Consider the following 21556-nt stretch of genomic DNA (forward strand, 5'->3'; position numbering starts at 1 on the left):
AGAGAGCAGAACTACAGTAAAACATAAAATGTCATATATTAAGTTAGTCTATGATAGCCTATCATTCAAGTTCAGCATCACACGTTGCCTGTTATTTCCTCTAATGTGTGACTTCAATGAAACACTGATTCTAGCCGTTCTAGCTGCATTGGTAAAATGATCAATTTCAAAAATGCAGCATGATCCATGAGTGATGCAGAAAGACCCAGAGAGGCTGCTCACCGCCACAACACAAGCCCAAACACGAATAATAAACCACTTCTAATACTGCAATGACATAAGAAATATTTCAAATCATATTCATTGTCCAGTCACTGGTCAATTTAAATGTGTGTGTCTCTCTATCCTGGTCAGTGTGTCAGTCTGACTTAATCTGCTGTCAATAATGTCTGTAACATGACTGATCGGGACATGTGCTGGGTGTTTTTAGTTACGACGGTTCATGAGCCGCTTTCCTGTGCTGTTTTTCACGCTGTTTTGTATGCGCAAGTTATTGTATGCGTATTTGCCGATCGGTGCTATAGACTAACCGATTCTAGGGCAGAATCAAAGCTTTCAGTTTTCACAGCTTTCTCATCATTCATTTTAAATGTCAACTAGTCGATCTCACAGCACAGCCACTGTCATTAACATGTATTTCGGTTCATTTTAACAGACAATGCATTGATAAATAATACCTCACTCCCTCCTTCTCTCTGTCTCTTGTATGGTCGCATGTGTGTGTATCTCTAATTACACAAATACACAAAAAAATGTGCTGTTTGTCTTACGACCAAGTCAGTGACAAATGATATAGATAACTGAAAAACTACTACAGCGTACTTTCAGTAATCATGGACATTTACTGTTAAACTGTAAATGGCTTCAGATCGAGGTGTGACCTTGGCAGAAATATACCTCGCATATAGAAATAGTGGAACAGAAAACCACGTAAATAAAAGGCTCCAGTGAACACACACACACAAATGCACACGTCATATGCAGTCAATCACAGTCTTGGGCGATCATGTACCAATCTGAGAAATCAACAACAATAAAACTGTAACACACAATCCCAGCAACAGTATGTCAGTAAAAATAGGGTTTATGTTTTGCATGTATTTTTATGGATCAAGGTTTCTATTTACTGGTAAACTAGTGATTGTTTCTCAGAGGCCATCAAAGTTTGAGCGACTGCAGGAACAAGAGCTATCTCTCTCCTCCAACCCTATTTTAAGCATCCTGTGAAAGCTTACCTGTGAAAGGCTGTGTGTAACCACCTACATACACTATAGTGTCACAAATGCCATGCAGCGACACAAATGTGCTGCAATCGCCGTAAAGGTGCACCATTATGCCTATTTGTGTATGTGTTTTAGCTCATTGTTGTGCTTTTCTGTGCCACAACCTCATTTTTTTTTGTTTCATTCTCATTGCTCTAATAGCATCATTTTCAGCTGCAGTAGTCAACTGTTTTCAGCCAAAAAGCTTTACAAACCGACTATAGAGTACCTGCCTAGGGCACCAAGCAGACAAAGTAAGTGACTAGCTGGTGAACATAGAGGAAAATGTAGCTTCTAAGGAGCCAGATATTTCTCTCAGGAGTTAGTGGAAACGAAATACAGAGCTTAAAGGAGAGTAAATATTGGACATACATTTGTCATCCAGGCAGAAACACGACACCAAACTAATGCTAATGTTGCCCCACGTCTGCAGGATGTGTAAACAACTGTATTCTAATACGTCTGGTATATTAACCTAAAATGTCACAATATGTCAAACAAACAAACAAACAACAAAATTCCCAATCAATTAGAACTTCTCAATTGTGCATGCAGTGATATAAAACACAAAATTAACTTGCAAACAGAGTAAAAGGTGATGAAAGTCAACTTTTCAGCATGAACTGAGAACTTCTGGTAAATAATCTGAAAAAGCTTTTGAGTACAAAAACTCACTTTGACAATATAAACATGTTTTTGTAAACATGTCTGTTTATGTTAGTGTGGACATTGCCTTATTTGTAGTATAAACTAGAGTATCCCAGCAAGCCGGACCACTCTTGAAGTAAGGACAAAATTGAACTAAATTAAGCAGTGGCAGCTGGTGTCTACTTCTCTGGGCAAGGATATTGATGAAGGTAAGTGTTATTGACAAAGCTGAGCTGAAAACAAATCGCTCAGTTCAGGGAAAATGCTGTTCCAGTCAGCGCAAGGTGAGCCCTTAATTGTAGCTTCCCACTCTCATTCACCTTAATGATACAACCTTGGCAGTTTCTAATAATCACAGAAATCTTCTTTATATCCAAATGCCACTCAACCCTTATTTAATATAGGAGAAGACTTAATTGCAGAAGGTTAAACCAGTCTACAAAGTTTAAATATTTTGCACAGTGATAGGAAACACTCAATTTGAGCTCAAGGCATGGATGATTCCATATATGGCAAATCTGTCTCCCAATGTTTTTTCTAGTCCATGACAAGGAAATAAATTGAAATGTCAACAAGTGGTAATGAATTCTTCCAGTGAGCCAACACTGGGACATTCTGTGCGGAATCTCAAGCTCTGGTATACTTGGCAATAAAATAGAAAAATAAGTGGCCCATTTTTGATGTTTGATTAAGATCATACAGTATTTTCCAAGGATGAAACATACTCTTTACTTTCAGTTTAAAGCGAAAACACACATCCCCTTACACGGCGAATCCACCCCATCAATTATATCCATTTATCAGTCTGACAAGCACACAAAAACCAGCCATACTTAAACAAATTCAACAACCAGAGCCCTGAGTCATACATCTCTTGATAAGAATCCAGAGACTCTACATAACAGCCTTGTTTACAATATGACTCTCCCAATTTAAAACCACTTGATTTATGATTTGTTTTTTTTGCTCTGCATATGACTTGAACGAGTATTTTCATTTACGAATGACTGTGTGGATGTGTGTGCATGCAGGAATTATCACTCCTACCTGTCTATGATTGCACACATGTCTAGGCTGATATTTTCAAAGGCTCCCACAGTGCCTTTTTCCACTGCATGCAAATCAGCAGGTTGATCATCCACCAGGATTGCCTGCATGCAGCCCTGGAGGGAACGCCGGGAGGGCGGGAAGAGGGTCTGTAGAAAATACCCTGAAAGCAACACAAGAAACAAACAAAGCATTATACTTATATACGTACACACATACATACTCATTCGAGTTAATGGGAAAGTGATATTTTTATCTTATATATGTATCAGTTATCCCTATACAACAATGCGATGCACAGCAACTTGTGTTTGAACAGTGAAGTGAGTGTCGGAAGAAGACGGCTTCTTTTGATTCCCCGGTTTAAAAACATCATGAAAAGAAGACCCTGTGCAGAAGTAGACATCAAACTTAACAACAACAACATCAGCCTTGACGAGGAACAACAGACTTGCCCAGTGCTAGGTTATTGTCACATTTTACAGCCATGAGCCTTCATCAGTCCTCTTGTTTTAGAGCTTCTCCACAAGGCCCATTAGCCTTAATACTGGTGCTAAGGCCGCAATAGAGTAGAGGACATATAGGTTTTACTATATACTGTACCTTTATGAGATACAAGAGTCAATGGCCCGTCCAGAGTTGGCAGTGGGCATTGACTGAAATGGGGACAAGGCTAGGACAAAACTGAATGCGTATGGCGGCTGTGAGTGTGTGTGATAAATCTTTTGCACAAATAACCATGGATACTGAGTAGGTGTGTGTGTATTATATGTGCAAATCTGTCATCATGCACTTGTGTACAGTATATGAGTGTACTGTATATAGTATGTGTGTGTGTGTGTGTGTGTGCGTGCATCTACAGGTGTTATTATAGTGTACATGTACTGTTGGATGTAGGAGATGAGAGCCTGGAATTCAATCTTTGCCACAAGCACACAGGCCACTCATAAAACATTGCTGTTTAATGACATCTCCATCATTGTGATGTTATAAGCTGTCACACTCTCTAGCATGCCTATCAGCCTCAAGGCCAAAGCATCAAGCAGGCTTATTATGAAGGGCATATGCACTCCCTGTGTGTGTGTGTGTGTGCACCAACATAATTGTAGTTCATGTGGAGGGCTGACAGGCCAGCAAATAGCAAAATGTGTGTGCCTGCGTGTGTGTTGGATTCATTTCTTTTCTTCACATGTTCTGATTTTCATTTCCACCCCAAAAGTTTCTCCTGTCATCCTTGCCATCTGTCTCTTCTCCTGTCACACCTGTACCTGATGTCTTTCCAGAGGAGTGGGAGACAGATAGACAGACAGACAGAGAAAGGAGGAGTGGAAGAGATGGAAAGGGAGAGAGAAGATGGGAAACAGAGCAGACTACAGCTGGTTGGCAGCACTTTGTGTCCCCTGGATTGCATATGAATGCAAAGGAAACACAGCCTTCCTGACAGTTTGGCAGAACGAACGGAGCAATGCATGGAACGACGGATGGGTAGATGGATGTATGTTGCTAGGCTTGTTTATTGGGTGTCACTCATATACTGCTCAGTTTGTATGGAGAGAATTTTTAAGATGTAACTAAAATTGTTTCTTTGCATCTGTATTTCTATTGAAACTGGTATGTTAAACTTGATACATTTTGGATTAAAATTTCATCACAAAACAGTAACGTGAGCAAATAATTCTCAATAATGTTTTATATCTGGAGAACTAACTGAATCTTGGATAAGAAATCAATATCACTGTCACTCGGAAGCCTTGACCGGTGATGACCAATGTTAGTAAGTTATCTTGCTGCCCCTTCCTGTCAACAAACCTTAAGGCAATTTTGCTTCTGTACTTTTGAAAAATGTATCATTGTGTCATTCAGAAAGCTGTAATGCAGCTGTAGTGACAAACAGAGGAAGATACGGAACAAGATTAATGAGGTGGAGTCCAACAGAGAAAAACACTTGGCAAAGAAGGCATAAATGTGGTCATACATCTGTACATCCTCAAGCTATCACAGACACCCATAGCTTCAATCCAAGTTAAGAATGTCTGACATTTTTTTTTTCCTGAATACGATGATGCTCTATGGTTTTAATTTGTTGTATAAACAAAAACTCTATCTCTCATAAACCCCTAAGGATATTGAACAGCAGCAATAATCCCCCGCAGTCTTGCTGGCACTCTATCACAGCCCCCCTGTTGTGCCCAAAGAGCTTCTCTTACAATACACACTGGAAGACCAGCACTAGCTCTCTTCTACCTGAACGCATCAGACAGGCATGGCTGGCTCTCAGGCTACAGAACACTTGTTTCCACATCCCAATACATTTAGGGGGATGTATCTGCTTTCAAAAAAAGCAGACTGGAAATCAGCCAAAGTGCTCAGAGGAAAAAAATTAAACAAATATTCTGGGGATGCAACTCTACACATTCAGAAGAGACAAAATCCAAATTCACATCAGGAAAAATTTTGCTTATCTACTGACAACCTGCTGCTATTTCTCCCTGAGCTGTTTCCCTTAACTGTGAAGAACAATAAAAACTCTGCAAGACACCTACAGCACCTTATGGGGGACATTCAAAAGGAATCTAAAATCTATGCACTTCAAACATTACTGTACTGTCAAGGATTATATGTAACGCCTATGGCAGATTTGCACACTATATGCACACAAGGAACACATGCAGACAGCACAGGCTGTTCTTTGATCAATGTGGGCATCAAAGTCTCATGGCTAATTCACAAGCTTTAAAATGAAGAGGAAGATGATTGGAACATGCTATATATTACAATTATCACTAATATACTATGACTATTAACTTAAACTACATGTGTTAGAAAGTTTTTGTTTTTACTTTCCAGCTAAGTGAAAATATGCAGTAACCACATAAACCAAAAGGAGTCTAAACGTAAGTTTGTAAACAGTTTATTTCAAAAGGTCAAAAAGGTTTTGCTTCATGGCATACTGTAGATTGAAATGGAAAAGTAATACTATAAGAGAATGTCATTTATTCATGCACATAAAATAAATTTGAGAGAAAACATGACGTCTCCAGAATGATAGAAAAAGAACCAATGAACTAAGAAATGCTGTGACACCATTTGGAACAACTGAGCAGAGTTATAAATTTAGTAAGGAAGTGGAGATTGTTAAACTAATAAAGGAAATGCTGCAAACTCTTTTTTTTTCACAGTTACCAAACAGCAGGGTGCTTCAGGGTGGAACGTCCCATAATTGACTACTCTCCCATTAGTATATCCATTTGTCCTCTGTTCCTGCAGAGAAAAGAGCATGACTTTATGGCCTTGTGTATGTGCGTGTGTGTGTTTATGTGAGTGTCCATCTGTCTTCCCTCTTGAGAAATTCAATTTGTGGATGTCTTGTGTCAGTCACTTACTAATTTCTCTAAGCGCAGCGTCAGGAGTGAGAAACTACTCCCCGTAAAATAGGCTTTGGGTTCAGGAGACTGCTTCTAAAAGCAGACGCTCGAAGGATAGAGGGGTGGAGACGAGAGGAGAGGAGATGAGGGGAGGCATAGGAAGGGGTCGACTCGGTTAAAGAGGATAAGAGGGATGAGAGGAGAGGCGAGAGGATGAGGGCCAAAAAAAGCAGAACAGAAAATAAACTGAGGAATTGGAGAGAATGAAAAAAATGAGGGTAGGAGGAAAACTGGAGAAAAGAAAACAGGGAACAGAATTAAGGAAGAGGCGAGAGTCGAGGGCGATGACAGAAGCTCAAAGCCTAGTCTTTTCCTTCCGCTGAAGTATAAAGTCTAATATCCTGTAACTCTGTAACCTTGGGTTTAGGCAGTGCCACATGAATTTTAATGCCACAGAAACAGAAAAGCTAGGGCAGTTATATCTAAAGCAACATTCTTAACTCACCTATCTCTCGTCACTTCAGTACTGCTAAGGTAAAAAAAAAAAAAAAAAAAAAAAAAAACAGTTCTTCAACGGAATAAGTTCAGTCCAGTGTATGAAAAACAAGAGCAATGACATGTTCATTCATTCATTTTCTATGCCTTATCCTCTAGTAGGGCCGCGGGGGGGCTGGAGCCTATCCCAGCATCCTTTCGGGCGAGAGGCGGGGTACACCCTGGACAGGTCGCCAGTCCATCGCAGGGCACACAGAGACAAACAACCATCCACTCTCACATTCATACCTATGGTCAATTTGGAGTAACCAATCAGCCTAGTCCCCATTTGCATGTCTTTGGACTGTGGGAGGAAGCCGGAGTACCCGGAGAGAACCCACACAAGCACGGGGAGAACATGCAAACTCCACACAGAAAGACCCCGCGACCGAGCCGGGACTCGAACCCGGAACCTTCTTGCTGTGAGGCGCCAGCGCTAACCACTGCATCACCGTGCCGCCCCTGAGCAATGACATGTGTCTCAGTTAAATGTTACTGCATCAGAAATAAGGAAGAAAATGAAAGAAAAGAAAATGTATTAGCTGTATAATTTGCATAGCCTTTAAACTATTTGGAAATGGTGCTTGAGTTGCATATTGTCCCATCATTGTCATCAAAATACATTAAACATAACCACTTATGCAAATTAGGTAATTTAGTAAGTTAATTAAAGCATTCATTAGCACATTTTTTAATGTCAACATGCTTGTCTTCATATTACACATCAATGGTATTAATATTAATTCTATCTAAAAGCATTAAGGGCTCTGTTATGTTTAAAAAAAAAAGTTTTCCTTAATTAAAAAGAGTATTTATTCATTAAAGTATTTCATAAAATCCGTCACGTGTCACGTTTTCGTTGCAAAAATGTCTCAATTCAGACAAACAAACAGTAGCTTTCTTGCCTTTGATTTTACTTTTTGAGCCTGGCAGTGAGAGACCATTACCAGCCTCTGGCTAATTGTTTTCCTTGTTTCACATTTAATGGAGACAAAGTAGTTGGCCTGAAGAACAATAAAAGTAATCATGTCCCGCTAGTGATATTCTCTCACCTTTAAAAGGTAAGATCACTGCCGCGCTACCCACATTCATGTACACTCACTCACTTTCTGTTTGATTAAACACAGACAGATAATTATCTCACATAATGCCTCCGCGTCAACAACCTTTGTGTTTATGTATAGGAGCCAAATACCTTAATAGCCTATTAGCTATTATATACACCCTATTACCCTTTACATGGATGGACCAAACCTTTCTCACTCTGATCAAATTATACTTTAAGTTTCAAGCAAAACACTGTGATTCAGAGTTTGTGTAAGTCAGATGGTATGTATACCCCTGCATGTGTGGCAGTCAAGCTTCACTATGATACTAATTAGTCCAAATTTAGTTTAATGTGGCAATTGGCCATGCTTAATAAACACTAAGCCACAGAGGGAGAAAAAAAAACTAAAAATGAAGAACATGGAATGAGACAGAGTGAAACCCGAGAACTTCCCTGCTCCCAGATAAATTTTTCATGTAGAGCAAACACTACAATATGTTCACTACATGCACCACAGTCTAAAAGAAGACATATTCCTGCTGTATTGTCAAAATGAGTATATGTAGAGCTGCATCTGTTTACTCCCGTCCAGTCTGTGGTCACTGATCAAGAACTGTTGCCAATAAAAACACCAGATTGATGCCTTAAAGCCATGATATTTGAAGCAGATGGCTACCTGGATGACTGAACCTACAAGATTTACTCTCGGCAATTATGTGAATCCTCGTCATGTATATAAAAGAACATGGATTTTTCATGATACCGAGGGATTTCTGCTAATTGTGGCACAGTGACAGAACAGTCTCGGTCACACAGAAAGTGCTGATGGGATACTGTTAGAAAGCTTTAGGACAGCTTAATGTGCTTGGCCTCTCTGACTCACCAAGCTGAGTGAATCAGAGAGAGTAATTGAGGGCAAACCAAAGGCTAAACTACCTTTTGTACACTCACAATATTATTCAGTTACCTCTGTGCTGGGATGGAAATTAGCCTCTGAATGCGACGAGGTGGAGTGTTTTGAATAAATGTTCTAGATATTCTGTCTGATGTGTGTATCTGTGTGTGTGTGTGTGTGTGTGTGTGTGTGTGTGCGTGCTTGGGATACAACAAATTAAAACCTACAGACCCTGTTCATACAAGACACACAGACATGAAAACTTACACTAAATCACATACACACAGAGATTCAGATGTCTTGAGGCCTTTGTTGTAAATCTATGATAATGAGGAGGCAAGGCACTGAAAATAAATAAAAAAAAATGAATAAAAAATCCAGGTCCTGAAATTGCAGGATGCTGTATGAATCTTCTTTCCACTCAAATAAAAAAGCAAAACCAAGTCCAGTTGTCAGACACAACCTATTAGAGCTGAAAAGATCCCGAATATATTGTACCTCTCCCATTAAATAAATCTCGAGTCTGAACCAAGAGTGCACTGGTTTAAAATAATTTCAAATATGTTTTCATACAACTTCTTCCCTAGCCTGTGAGCGGTAGCCACTTGATACTCCTTGCCATGGTGATAATCAGCAGTTTTGTATCCCCTGCAGCCGTCGCACTTGTGTTTACCAGCAGGCTCCCTGCTCCTCAGCATTGATTATGTCATGTAAAATTAACAAGTAAAAACCCCAGTCACAGTCGCTGCCAATGCAGCCCACACATCACGTCAATACGGAAGAACCTTCTGAAAGAACATAGTTGTATTTCTCTGAGTTGCAGAGATGCATGTATATGTGACTGTTTATGTGCGAGGGAGTATACACGCAAAACAAGTGTACGCCGCTACACACAAGCAGACACAAAAATTGTGCATATAGCACACACGCTGTACATAAAAAATATGTGACTTGTGTGTGTTAGGAGCCCTGTATTCCCTCTTGTTATATACAGGTACTGCCTCTGTGAGTGTACGTCTTATTGTCACCCTTCCTCTCAGCTTCTCAGCTCCTCAAGCTTTGGCTTCCTTTCCTCTCTCAAGCCTTGGTATCACTCATTAGCCTGCTATTGTTTTTATTTCCTTGCCAAAATCTTTGTTTCTTTTCATGTCATTCATCATTTCTGCTTTCTCTTCTTCACCATCTCTTATCTGTCTTTGCCTCTATTTCACTCTTCCCTTTTCTATCGGCCTCCTTTACCCTCTTCAAGGGTTAAAGACATTAGAGATTCTCTCCTCTCAGCCAATATTGATTCTCAACTCAGCTTACCAAAATCAATAAATCACCAATTGGATCAAAACAGAGACTAGAGGGTGAGAAGGAGGAGAGGACAGGAGAAGAAAGGGGAGAGAAACCAAAAATAGGAAAGCCAAAGAAGAAAGTTGGGGTTAAAGAGAGATGAGAAATAATAAAAGATAAAGCATTAGCACATTGAATTCTGCATCATCCCAGATTTAAAATGCTTTTCAAAAACCTGAAAATAATCCTTGTAACAGCTTTTGAATACTTTTCCACTAACCTATCAAGGCCTCAGAAACTTTGATTTCATAAATAAAAAGTACAGCGTCATCATGGGCTTAAGGGAGATTCACTCAACATCAGCGAAGAGTAAATTAAGATGGACAATAAAATAAAACAATCTGGATGTGTGTGTGTGTGTGTGTGTGTGTGTGTGGGTCTGTGAGGTGCTCTGATCTTTATTGACTGGTCTGGGGAAATGGTTTTGCTTGATGGAGGAGACTGAGCTTGGATAGTGAGAGAGAGAGAGAGAGAGAGAGAGAGAGAGAGAGAGAGGCCTGATGGAGCTATAAAAGCCCAGACTGTTTCTCTCAGTTACTGTAATTTCATAGGTGCCCACACACCCAACAAAACCACACTCACACACACACACACACACGCACACACACACACACACACACACACACACAAAGTCAGACATGCACACTTAGATACGGACCATCTTCCAACAGACAGACAGCAGTGTCTAGCGTCATTAACCTGGCGTCTTCCTAATTCAGACAGATTGTGGCTGCTGCATGTGTATACGTGTGTATGTGTGTGTGTGTGTGTGTGTGTGTGTGTGTGTAAGTATGTCTTTCCCTCATGTGGTTGTGTATATCTGGTGGTCTAGTTGTGTCTGCCCTCTTGCTAAGTGAGCAACTTCCTAAACTCTGGCCACTGGGATATAGATTTCTAGTGAGATAAATGATTTGTAGACATACTTAGCCTACACACACACAGACACACACACACACTGTTGGCATAGTTCATATCAGAAGTTTCACTGAGCTCTGTTTCACTGTCGACTAACAATTTTTTTCTTTTTTTACAAAATGTTCTATCAGTTTAACAATACTGACAATATATTCTATACACTAATTAAAATACAAGCAAATTAATTAACATGTATTTTGAGGTATATATATTTAGGTATAAGAGGTATAAACCCAAAAACACAGTAAGATAAAATTTAAGATGCAGTACAATATTTCATGGAATTCATCAAAAAGACCAAGTAATCCAGACCGACTCCTTACAGTACCTACTTACATACAGTATAGTGCATATTTCACAGTATATTATAATGCCTGGCCTCCCACACGGGCAAAGGATAGCAATGTGATAGGCTGATGGGAGGAAGTGAGGGGTGTGGTGTTCTTGTCAGATCTGTGGTGATGGTGATGGTGATGGTGATGGTGATGGTAATGGTGATGGTGCTGGTGCGGCCCTTACCTCCCAAGTGATAGGTTCCTCCTGTGGTGATGGTGAGAGGTGAGGTGGAGCGCACAGCGGACGCCTCGTCGCCATCTAACGTCAACATGGCAAAGTTCTCCTTGGCGACCAAACGTATTGCATGCCATTGTCCGTCGTTAAGGCCTGAACCTGGAGAGTGAGGATAAAAATGTCTTCAGAAGACACACACTGCACAAATGTCTTTGCACAAGTGTAAATCAAAAACATCATGTTGTTGAAGTGCAAATCCTTAGTTAGTGCAAGATTTCTTGAAAGATTCTCCAATAATTTGAACTGACTCGCTCGAGCCACGTCCATTAAAAATACAGCACCACATTCTTTTATTTATTTGTGAACTTTACAATGATGAAAATATGTGACGTAATTTGTGCCTTAACAAAAAGTTCAGCACTGGCGTCTTTGACTGTTTTGTTACAGAAGAATATAGAACATCATTAAATCTGACTAGGATTTCTGTCTGTTTACCTTCTATTTTGCAATAAAGCTGTTTTTTTTCTACAGTGATTGCACTGCTGTGTTTTTTTTTACCTCTCTTATGCTTCAATCTCAGCTACCTGGCAAATATGGCTTCAGACAGAGGTGATATTAACTAAGGATCATCTACGCACCTGTACATCATTTTTTCTTACATACTTCACATATTCTCGAATGTATACCAATGCTCCCTGATTCCTCTCCTCTTTTATTCTGTTCTCTCACTCCTTCTTTCTCTCTTTCCCCCTGTTTTAGCAGAGTGCAGCTTTCAGTCTCAGGGCCCCTTTGTCTCAACTCCATTAACTCTCAGAGAGCCCTCTTTGCGTCTGAGTACCAGAGTGCATGTGTGTGAGTTCTCTACAGTATGTGTGCATGCAAGCTTTGAGCACTCTATGCAAGCGTGTACAAGTCTGAAATGTGGTGTGATGTCTGCATATGTAGTGTGGTGTGTGTGCGTTTGTGTGTGTGTGTGTTCGTGCATGCGAGTTTTGTGTTCTTCTTTTCTCTCTCTTCCCTTGTAGCTGTGCTCCATTAAATATGAGTGATGTTTTGGAAAGGGACATTACTACAGGAGCCGAGAGAGAAGCCAGCTCACTCTCATCACCCTCTCCTCAATACATCACCTCTTACTGACACCAATCTCTATTCATCCTTCCCTTCCTGCCTCACTCTCTGTCCCTGATTCTTTCTTTCATCTTCTCTGTCTTTATTTCCTTTTCTGTATTCCTGAATTTCACTTTTCCCCTTTTTTTTTCTATCTGTATACCCCTCTCCTCTTGTGGCCATCTGCTGCAGTGACTGTCTTTTTCAATTCAGCTCAGCTTGCTGCTTCACTGACTGTAATACATCGAAAGTGTGGACACTGTAGTGAAGTTCAAGGCACGGTCACGTGCAAATCGGTCTCGGCAGAGTATGATGTAATTATGCATCTGCACGCAAGTCAATACATATGTTCCTTAGCATTCTGCGTGCGTTAATACATTTGACCCATGTGTGTATTCAACGTCTATGGGGCACACTTTTACGTTGTTTACGTCCTCCCAGAATACACTTGAAGACCCTGGCTTTCATGTTAGCAGGGAGTCTCCACTAATTAATCTCTATCAGCAGGGTGACCACGTGTGTGTGTGTTTGTGTGTGAGAGAGTGTGTGAGTGAGATCATGGCAGTGAGCAAAGAAACCAAGAACCAAGATGGCCCCCCACTGAGTGGTGTGACCACTGTGGCCTTGTTCAGGGCTACACTCTCTTTTACTCTCTGTCAGAGAGTAAAATACAATGATACTGTTTAACATCACATTTTAGGTGTACTTGAGAGGTCATGAACTGATGAAGTAATAAAGACAGAAAATAAGGGGATGTGTCTGCTTTGTCTTGATGACAACAAAAAAACAGTTCTGGTAGAAAGTGACCTTGATGTGCTCCTTCACTGACAATCACATTTCTGACTATACACTGGTTTGATGTAATCACCACCAAGCTTTCTGCACCACCCCGTCCTTCTCTATAACCTCTTGAATGTAATGGAAAATAGATACTGTGTAACCTTGTGTCCCCTCATCTGTTTTACATCACCTGCAATAGCTTTGAATGATGAGCTTATCAGTGATAGCAGTGTTATTGAATCTTCACACTCATTGCGGCACACACACACAAACACACACACACACACACACAAACAGACACAAGCACCTGCTGAAACACACAAACAAATATGTGGTGCAGTCTCTCTCTCTTTTTCTGTAACACACCCCAAACACACATGCTCAAACCACGCACATGCCAGCTGTCTGCCACAGATAAAAAGAGCACAGATAATGAAGGAGAGTAGAAGAAGGAGGAAGAGAATTGTTCAGATTAGACGAGATAAGGCCGTTTCATGGCTTGCTTTGGGATTGTCATTCATATGGAGGAGCCTGATAACAAGGTGACGGGCTGACCAGCCACTTTGCTCTGCTTTTGTTTTGAGTGAATTACAAATTAAGAAACCGCACTTGCATGATCTCAAGCCCTCATTTTGAATATTTGGAAAAAGTCACCAAACTGTGGCAAGAATGTCTTCCCAACTGACAAATAACCCATTAAAACAACTGAAAAGTTGCAGATGATTTTATATAATAAATAATGAAATATGGACCTAATTATATCATTTCTGAATTTTAGAATGACATTTGACCCACATATTCACATGACATTTTGGCACTTCTAACTCGTCCCTTTCTGTAAACAAAAACAACTTTTACACAAATCTTCCATAAAGTATTTTGTTCTCAACTTCATCCAAGGGTTTTTTTTTTTTTAAAACAACCAAAAATAAAAACCCCAGCTTTTTTCTTAATGCAGATAATATGAACATCTTAAAATTGAGTATACAGCCACTGACCAGCTGCGTAAACATGATACCATCTGCATAAACACGATAAACAATGATGTTATGAGAATGGTCATTTTGAAAACAGCTGTGGTTATTGCATCAGTCTACCTTCCTAAATATGGTCAGGGACAGCCTCCTTCTGCCAACTCTGCACAGGACGAATAATAAAAGTTATCTTTGGCCAATCATGCTCGCAACACCTGTGGTCAATGGGAGTTCATGTTAAAAAATACATTCCCGAAAAGGAATTTCTGGAGGGGTGAAGTTTTACAATGAGGGGTTCTGTGCTGCTGGTATCGCTGTTCTGTCTGTCTGGGGCATCGGCCCAAGCAGAGAGTGGAGGCGCTGACCAAAGTTTAGAGACGAGTGGCCAGACTTGCGGTGATATCTGGGACGAGCTGAGAGCTCTGAGAGACATGGTGGTGGAGCAGAGGGTGGAACTCAGGAATACCAAGGCTGAACTACAAACCCAGAAAGATAAAGTGGCTGGTCTTGAGAAAGAGAACGCAGGTAGTAAATCAACAAGTCTTAGGTTATACAGATGCATAGGGAGCAACTCATCTGCCATTTATTTTCAGTAAATTTTGCCATTTTTATTTTTGGCATTATTTAAATGATTAGTAGAATTGTTGCAGATTGATTTTCTGTTGATGGACTTTTCAATTAAACTGACTAATTGTTTCAGCTCTAGATTAGTCTAAACCCATATAATGTTAATATAGCTGTTACTTGTGAGAATGTATTTAAACAGAAGGTTAACTCAAAACTTAATTATTTATATGTAAAAATTGCTGAGGAGCTGAGTAATCATCAAACACATTTGATACTGTATAGCAGCTATTTAATTACAATCCAGTAAACAAAAAATCACCACTCAAAGGAAAAAAAAGAAGTATTAATTATTGCAAATTCAAAATCCAAAGATCCAAAACAATACACTAACAATAAGAGTGTCTATATGTTTTACAATAGCTGTAAACCTGTTACAACCCATCACTTACAAATTCCCTAGAAAAAAAGAAAAATCAAAACCCAACCTACAATGCCACAAAGAGAATGGAAAATTTGATCAAAAGATTTTCATGGAATGATTATTTGTTGAATATAGTGTCAAATCAACAGGAACAATAACATAATAACAAGTCAGAAATGTATTTGTATAAAGATGTTGTGGAATACTACTTTAGACAGTTTTATTTCAAAGAACTTCATCCTCAAGCCTCTATGATGTTTCAGTGATAAGCTCCAGACTGACAGTAACTGAAAACAAGGTGACAGCAATTACAGTAGAGCTGGAAGCGACTAAGACTGAACTGCATCTCCAAGAGACAAAAGTGGAGGAGGCTGAGAGACTAATTAATAATATGTAAAAACTAAAATCACAGACTGTAATTTTAACAAATCTTGAAAGAGCAGTTATTCAGTCAATTATTGGCTTTCATGCTTGTGCAGTCCAAGCAGCAGAACTCATAGCCCTGTTTTCCAGAGTGACATCCAATGAGAAGGAGGCACAGGAGCAGTAGAAGGAAGTGACGAGTCAAAGGGAAGAGCTGCATGTTTCTAAGACTGAACTACAGCTGACCAAGAACAAATTGGATGAGATCCAGAAGACAACTGCAAGTATTTTGATGACCAATCAGAAATACATACAGTGGGGTCCAAAATTTTGAGACCACATTCCCATACATATTTCAACTAGAGAGAATCCTGCTCTAAATAAAAATACAGAACTGTGGACATGGCTTTCCCTTGAAACAAACCTATTGTTTCAATTTTTAAAAAGGAATCTGGTTTCCATCCTGTGTTTACAGAACCTATGAAGATTGTGTTCTCTGCTGGTTTGGGTGTTTCAGGAAAGGTTTCAATACTGAAACTCCACTCGTCTACAGTAGAGAAATCACAAATATTGGCGGGGCTTATAACCCAGTTACAAGTAGTGTACGCATTACCACAGGCATCATAACATTAACTGGGAGATGGACAGAGTTGAGATCTCTGTTTCTTTTCTGTTGCAGGTATCTTCACAGCAACTGTTAAAGGATAGTGAAAAAAAAAATAGTGATAAAGATAGTGACTATAGGATAGTCAGAGGATTTTGCATAATTCTGAGTGAGCTACCGGTAATAATTTCTTTTCAAATGCATTAATTCTCCACCTGGAACAGGGAAGTGTGGTCCATATGCGTCTTCACGCAGACTCTGGGCTTTATGATGATCCTAACTCACGGAACATCTTCAGCGGTTTCCTACTCTATTCTCTGTGATTTTAAGATATAAGTTTGATATCTTCAAAGGAAGAACTTGAACAAGCATGGTAATGATTCACTAAAATCTATCAAGTGTACAGAGTTATCATCTCACTACAATTCAAAAGTAATAGCCTTGTTTTTGTTAATCACAAGACTTAATTTTGCCCTTTCCAGCTGTCTCTTAAATTACATTCATACTTTATAACTGTCTGTATTGTCCTTGATTATCACAAACTGAACAAGTCATTTATACACAGAAGTTGACTCTTGACTCTCTAATGAACAAGCTGACATGGAGTACAGTGTTTAGGAGTATGTCTCAACAGCCCTCCACTGATATAGCTTATGCTTCCTTTTATGGGTTATTTGGCTCATTATTTGATGCTGTATACAGTGTATGACCTTAATCCAAGTAACCCAATTACTTGTCACTTCCATAAAATATGCATTAACTGCAATATTCTAACTTAATTAACACCAAGCATTAGTGCGCATATAAATATGGGCTCTGTCTCACACTACCCTAAATAATTAGGAAACAGCATCTTCACTGTATGTGTCACATTTTGAAAGATACCTGTTGCATTTTTCAGAAATACTACCATAAATGACAGCGCTATTATCTTTAATAAAGAAAAAAACAAACACAAAAACAGAAGAAATTAGCATATTGCACCACCATGGTTCTACAGTAACATTAGCCCAGAATGGACGAACCAAACACTGGCTCCAGAGAAGACCATGTTTTTAGGTTGAAGTGGCAGCTTGAATTTGAATGCCATTGTAGGTTCTACTACACGCTTGGAAACGGAGGGGTTTTCAGTTCACCGCTAGATGCCAAATCCTACACACTAGTTCCTTCAGTACAATAGAAGGATAATATAATAAGACAGTTGCCTACCTGTGACCAGTCTACAAGTACAATCAATCTCGCTCGGCCCTCTTGATGACAATGAAACTATTGATTCACTTTTTAACAGAAAAGATCATTCAGACTCTCCTATGCCACTACAGTCCTGAATTTATGATGGGGACAATTCAGATGAGGAATCAGAAGGTGATCTCGTGTTGAAAACACAAAGACCTACTCTTTTCGAAAGAAACGCTCATGCAGTTTACATGAGCAGCACAATAACAGCATGAAGCATAAACTATGCAGGGACAAATGCACTGATCAAATTGCAGTGCCACATACCTTACGCTTACATACCTAATGCTTACATTTGCACTATATATATATATACATATATACACTTTGATTTATTAAAATAAAAAAATAAAAAACCTGCAGCTACTGTGACTTTTTGGAATACTGCAAGTAAGAAATGTATTGTACTAAATAAAAAATTAAAGGTTGAACAACACCATGTCTTTGAAGACACTATAGGGGCCAGAGCACATCATCAATCTTCACTGATTAAATTGTTTGTAATGGCAAAAGCAACAAACTGTACTGCAAATACCACATGGGCTTATCTGTTGGATTTCTGTGCATGTACATAGGAGGGAGAAATGAGCGTGTGTGTTGGAAAATCATTTTTATGTAGTGAATCAACATTAGGATGAATGTCGACAATGTCATGCGGCTTCTTTAAAAAAGAAAAAAAACAAACAAAACAGAACCACTGCAGTCCCTGCATATTACAAGTCCCTGCACATGCAAATTGACACAAGGTCCACATGGCTCCTGTTACCATGGTAACATCAAATATGAAACACACATGAAACACTTCACACCATGAAATCTAAAGTGTATGACCACAGTGAACCAACACAAGAAAGACTCTGACAGTCAGGTTACAGACCTACTTAAGTAATTTTACCATTATTCACACTGTTTCTTTAACTGTTGTGTCAGCCTGGGAGAAGTGCTCAGGTAGAGAGTAAAAGTGTCAAAGAAAATCTAGCAAAGCATAAAGAGTTTGTGCCAATGCACAAACCGACAAGTGGGCGGACCAGCACCACCACCCCTGACATCTGGGCTGAGGAGTGAAGAAACATGGTAATAGGACAGAGGGTGGAGCTGACTGTCACCAAGACCCAACATCAATACTAGAGAGATAAAGTAGCTAATGTGCAGAGTGAGAACACAGGCAAATAAAATATTGCAACTAATGCCAGAGCCAGCTTTGAGTTAATAAAAATATCACTAAAGAGACATGCAGTCTGTTGAAGGTGTTAAACAGAATAACTGAGAATAAGCCATATCCTGGATCAGAATAAATTTTCTGTTCAATTACAGCTTTTTGCTACTGACAGTTTCAAATCTGAGGTCATGAATATTAAACACATCAAGCACATGAGAGCTATCTATAATACAGGGGGTTAGGACACATACAAGATATATAGTATCACAGAGTTAGAAATCCTAGACCCAGAAAGCCAAGACACATGTGTGTGTGTGTGTGTGTGTGTGTGTGTTTGTGTTTATCTCTCTACGTATAAGTGTGCCGGTATTGTATTTCTATTGATTTAAGCTATATTCGCCATGGGGACAACGGATGGATAACAGACATCAGATAAATCCAATTTTGAGAGGTATTGACGAGCAAGAGTAAACTAAAATAAATAAATACATAAATAAAAATAGGATTTAAAAATTAAAGCAAGTCGTAATAATTCAGAAGGACAATGTCAAGAGTACACAAGGACACAGGTGGAGTAACTCAGATTGAGCTCATTATTGTTGCAGTGATTTGATCTGCTCTTTTTGCAAATAGCCAAGTAAAGTAAAACGTAAAATTGCTGTAGCTTATTCAATATTTTATTTGTATCAACTGAGAACTGTAAGACTAAAAGGCGGAGATGATGATATGTTTGACAGGATTTCAACCAAGGTCAGAGTGATGGTGACTATTTTCATAAACTACTAAATACAACATTGACTCAGTTAATGATGAGGTCCCCTGGTAAATGGAAAACAGGGGTGGGAGTTATTATAGTAGACAGGTGAATACTAATCACACTCTCAGAGGTAGAAACTGATTACATAGTTATCAGAAAGCAATAAAAAACAAGTATCATCTCATCACATTACACATGGGCAAGAAACATTATAATTGGCTAGGGATGCAAATGTTAAGCAGTTTCTTTAATCAGCGGTTGACCACATTAACAATCAATAATCATTTTTACATTAGCTCAGACTAAAGGTGTTGAACATACAGTATCTAACAATTAAAACAAAGTCTAACACATTTTCCTTTAAAGTACTGTAGCCTTCATCATTAAACAACCTCTAAGGTTATTGAATAAACATGAAACAGGTTACCCCAATCTCGCAACAGCGGACTCAAGTTTTACTGGTTTTATATAAGATAAAATGCAAACCTTATCTACATGATGGGATTGACTTGTGTGCTGTTAACTGTAGCTATCATTAGAACAGCTGATGGAAATGCCTGCTCAGCTGGGAAAGATGTCCCAGGCATGCAAAGAAACTGTCATGTAGTCGGTAACAGTGCAATAGATAAGCTTGTATATGGAAGGTATTGTGCATTTTATGACTAAAGCATGAAATCTTCTCTACTGCTTTTATAAACCATGAAGTTTATTTTCAGACATGAACGCATTCCAGATGTGACCCCTGGGATAGGGCAGAGCCACCTGGAGTAATGAGTGTGGTCCAGACCAAACTAGCATGCTAACTTCTGATTAGAATGTTCGCTAATGTGCTAGCTAGTCATGATATTACATAGAACACACAGCAGAAGTTGTCAGTGTTTTTAACAAGCTATAGCCACCTAAACACCTAGAAATGGTGGGGTCTGCAGTCCCTCTGCAAAATTGGTTGTCTAAGCAAAATGATGTTACATGGCCATAACAGCAAATACCCATCTTTATGCAATTTTGGCAAAGATATAGGCTTCATGATTATTATAGAGAAATAGAAAAAAAAAAACTGGAAAAATGCAATGCTGAGGTCAATGACCTCTCAAGGTCACCATAGGTCAGATACAAATTGTCTCCACATCTGAAATAAAACCTTGGGGTATGTAGACGCTGAAACTTTCATGCTTAAGTCATAAAATGCACAACTGTTTTGCCTATCTGCCCCACTATAATGCCAACACTTTTCCAGTCCATGGCATTAGCATGAGCGTCAGTTGACAAGCTAAACTAGATAGCTGCTAGACAATAGCTGTGTCTCAATTCAGGTCTTCATTTGAAGACTGACTTTAAATGCTGCTGAGAAATGCTTCCTTCGTTTCCAAGGCAATGAAAGATCCAACAGGTTGATCCTTCACAGCCCAACCCCTCCCAAGATTCATTGCATGCCAGTGATGAATAGCTTTTGAAGAAGAGAATAGGCGGACTCTGCAAATAAAACAGCAGCTGAGGATAAAAATGGAAATCCTTCATAGACCAGACTGTTTCATTTCAGTCTGTCCTTCAGAACCTTAGACCTTAGATCGTGTCTTCAGAAAGGTCTGGCCCCTGAACTGAGACACAACTATAAACGCCATGGAATTTTTACAGCTCTGTTCTGCAGTGTACATCAACAACCACACACACACACACACACACACAACACACAGTGAGCATGCTGCGACTTATTTACCCATGTTGCGACTTATTTCTTCATTGGATGGCACATTTTTTTTTAAACTTGTGTGGCTCTTATTGGTGGTCAGCAAACACATGTAACTTCAACTCATATAACAGTAAGAGGTTGCACCTAGTGGCACAACAGGGCACTTGTCTTCTGCATCGTTTATTAATATATTTATTGATAATCAATTAATCACAGACATCCCTGTTTATGGCTGTTCCTGATCTTTTTTTTTTATCTTGTGTCATCTCTCTGGAGAACATGTACAGAATGTCACACAGTGCAACAAACCCTTTGACCAACCAAAGAGTGTAAAGT

General features: G+C 39.3%; 1 protein-coding gene across 2 annotated transcripts in view; it reads right to left on the reverse strand.

Moving 5' to 3' along the window:
- cntnap2 (contactin associated protein like 2) overlaps positions 1-21556 on the reverse strand; it is a 342845-nt gene that overhangs the window by 123201 nt on the left and 198088 nt on the right. For both annotated transcript variants that reach the window (XM_022766257.1, XM_022766258.1), the window contains exons 10-11: positions 11572-11721; positions 2958-3120 (exon numbers count right to left, since the gene is read on the reverse strand). In XM_022766257.1, coding sequence (XP_022621978.1) covers positions 2958-3120; positions 11572-11721 — 313 coding nt within the window. The remainder of the gene's footprint in view (positions 1-2957; positions 3121-11571; positions 11722-21556) is intronic.

This window comes from Seriola dumerili, unplaced genomic scaffold (assembly GCF_002260705.1).
Source record: "Seriola dumerili isolate Sdu_G_001 unplaced genomic scaffold, Sdu_1.0 BDQW01000822.1, whole genome shotgun sequence".
Taxonomy (NCBI): Eukaryota; Metazoa; Chordata; class Actinopteri; order Carangiformes; family Carangidae; genus Seriola; species Seriola dumerili.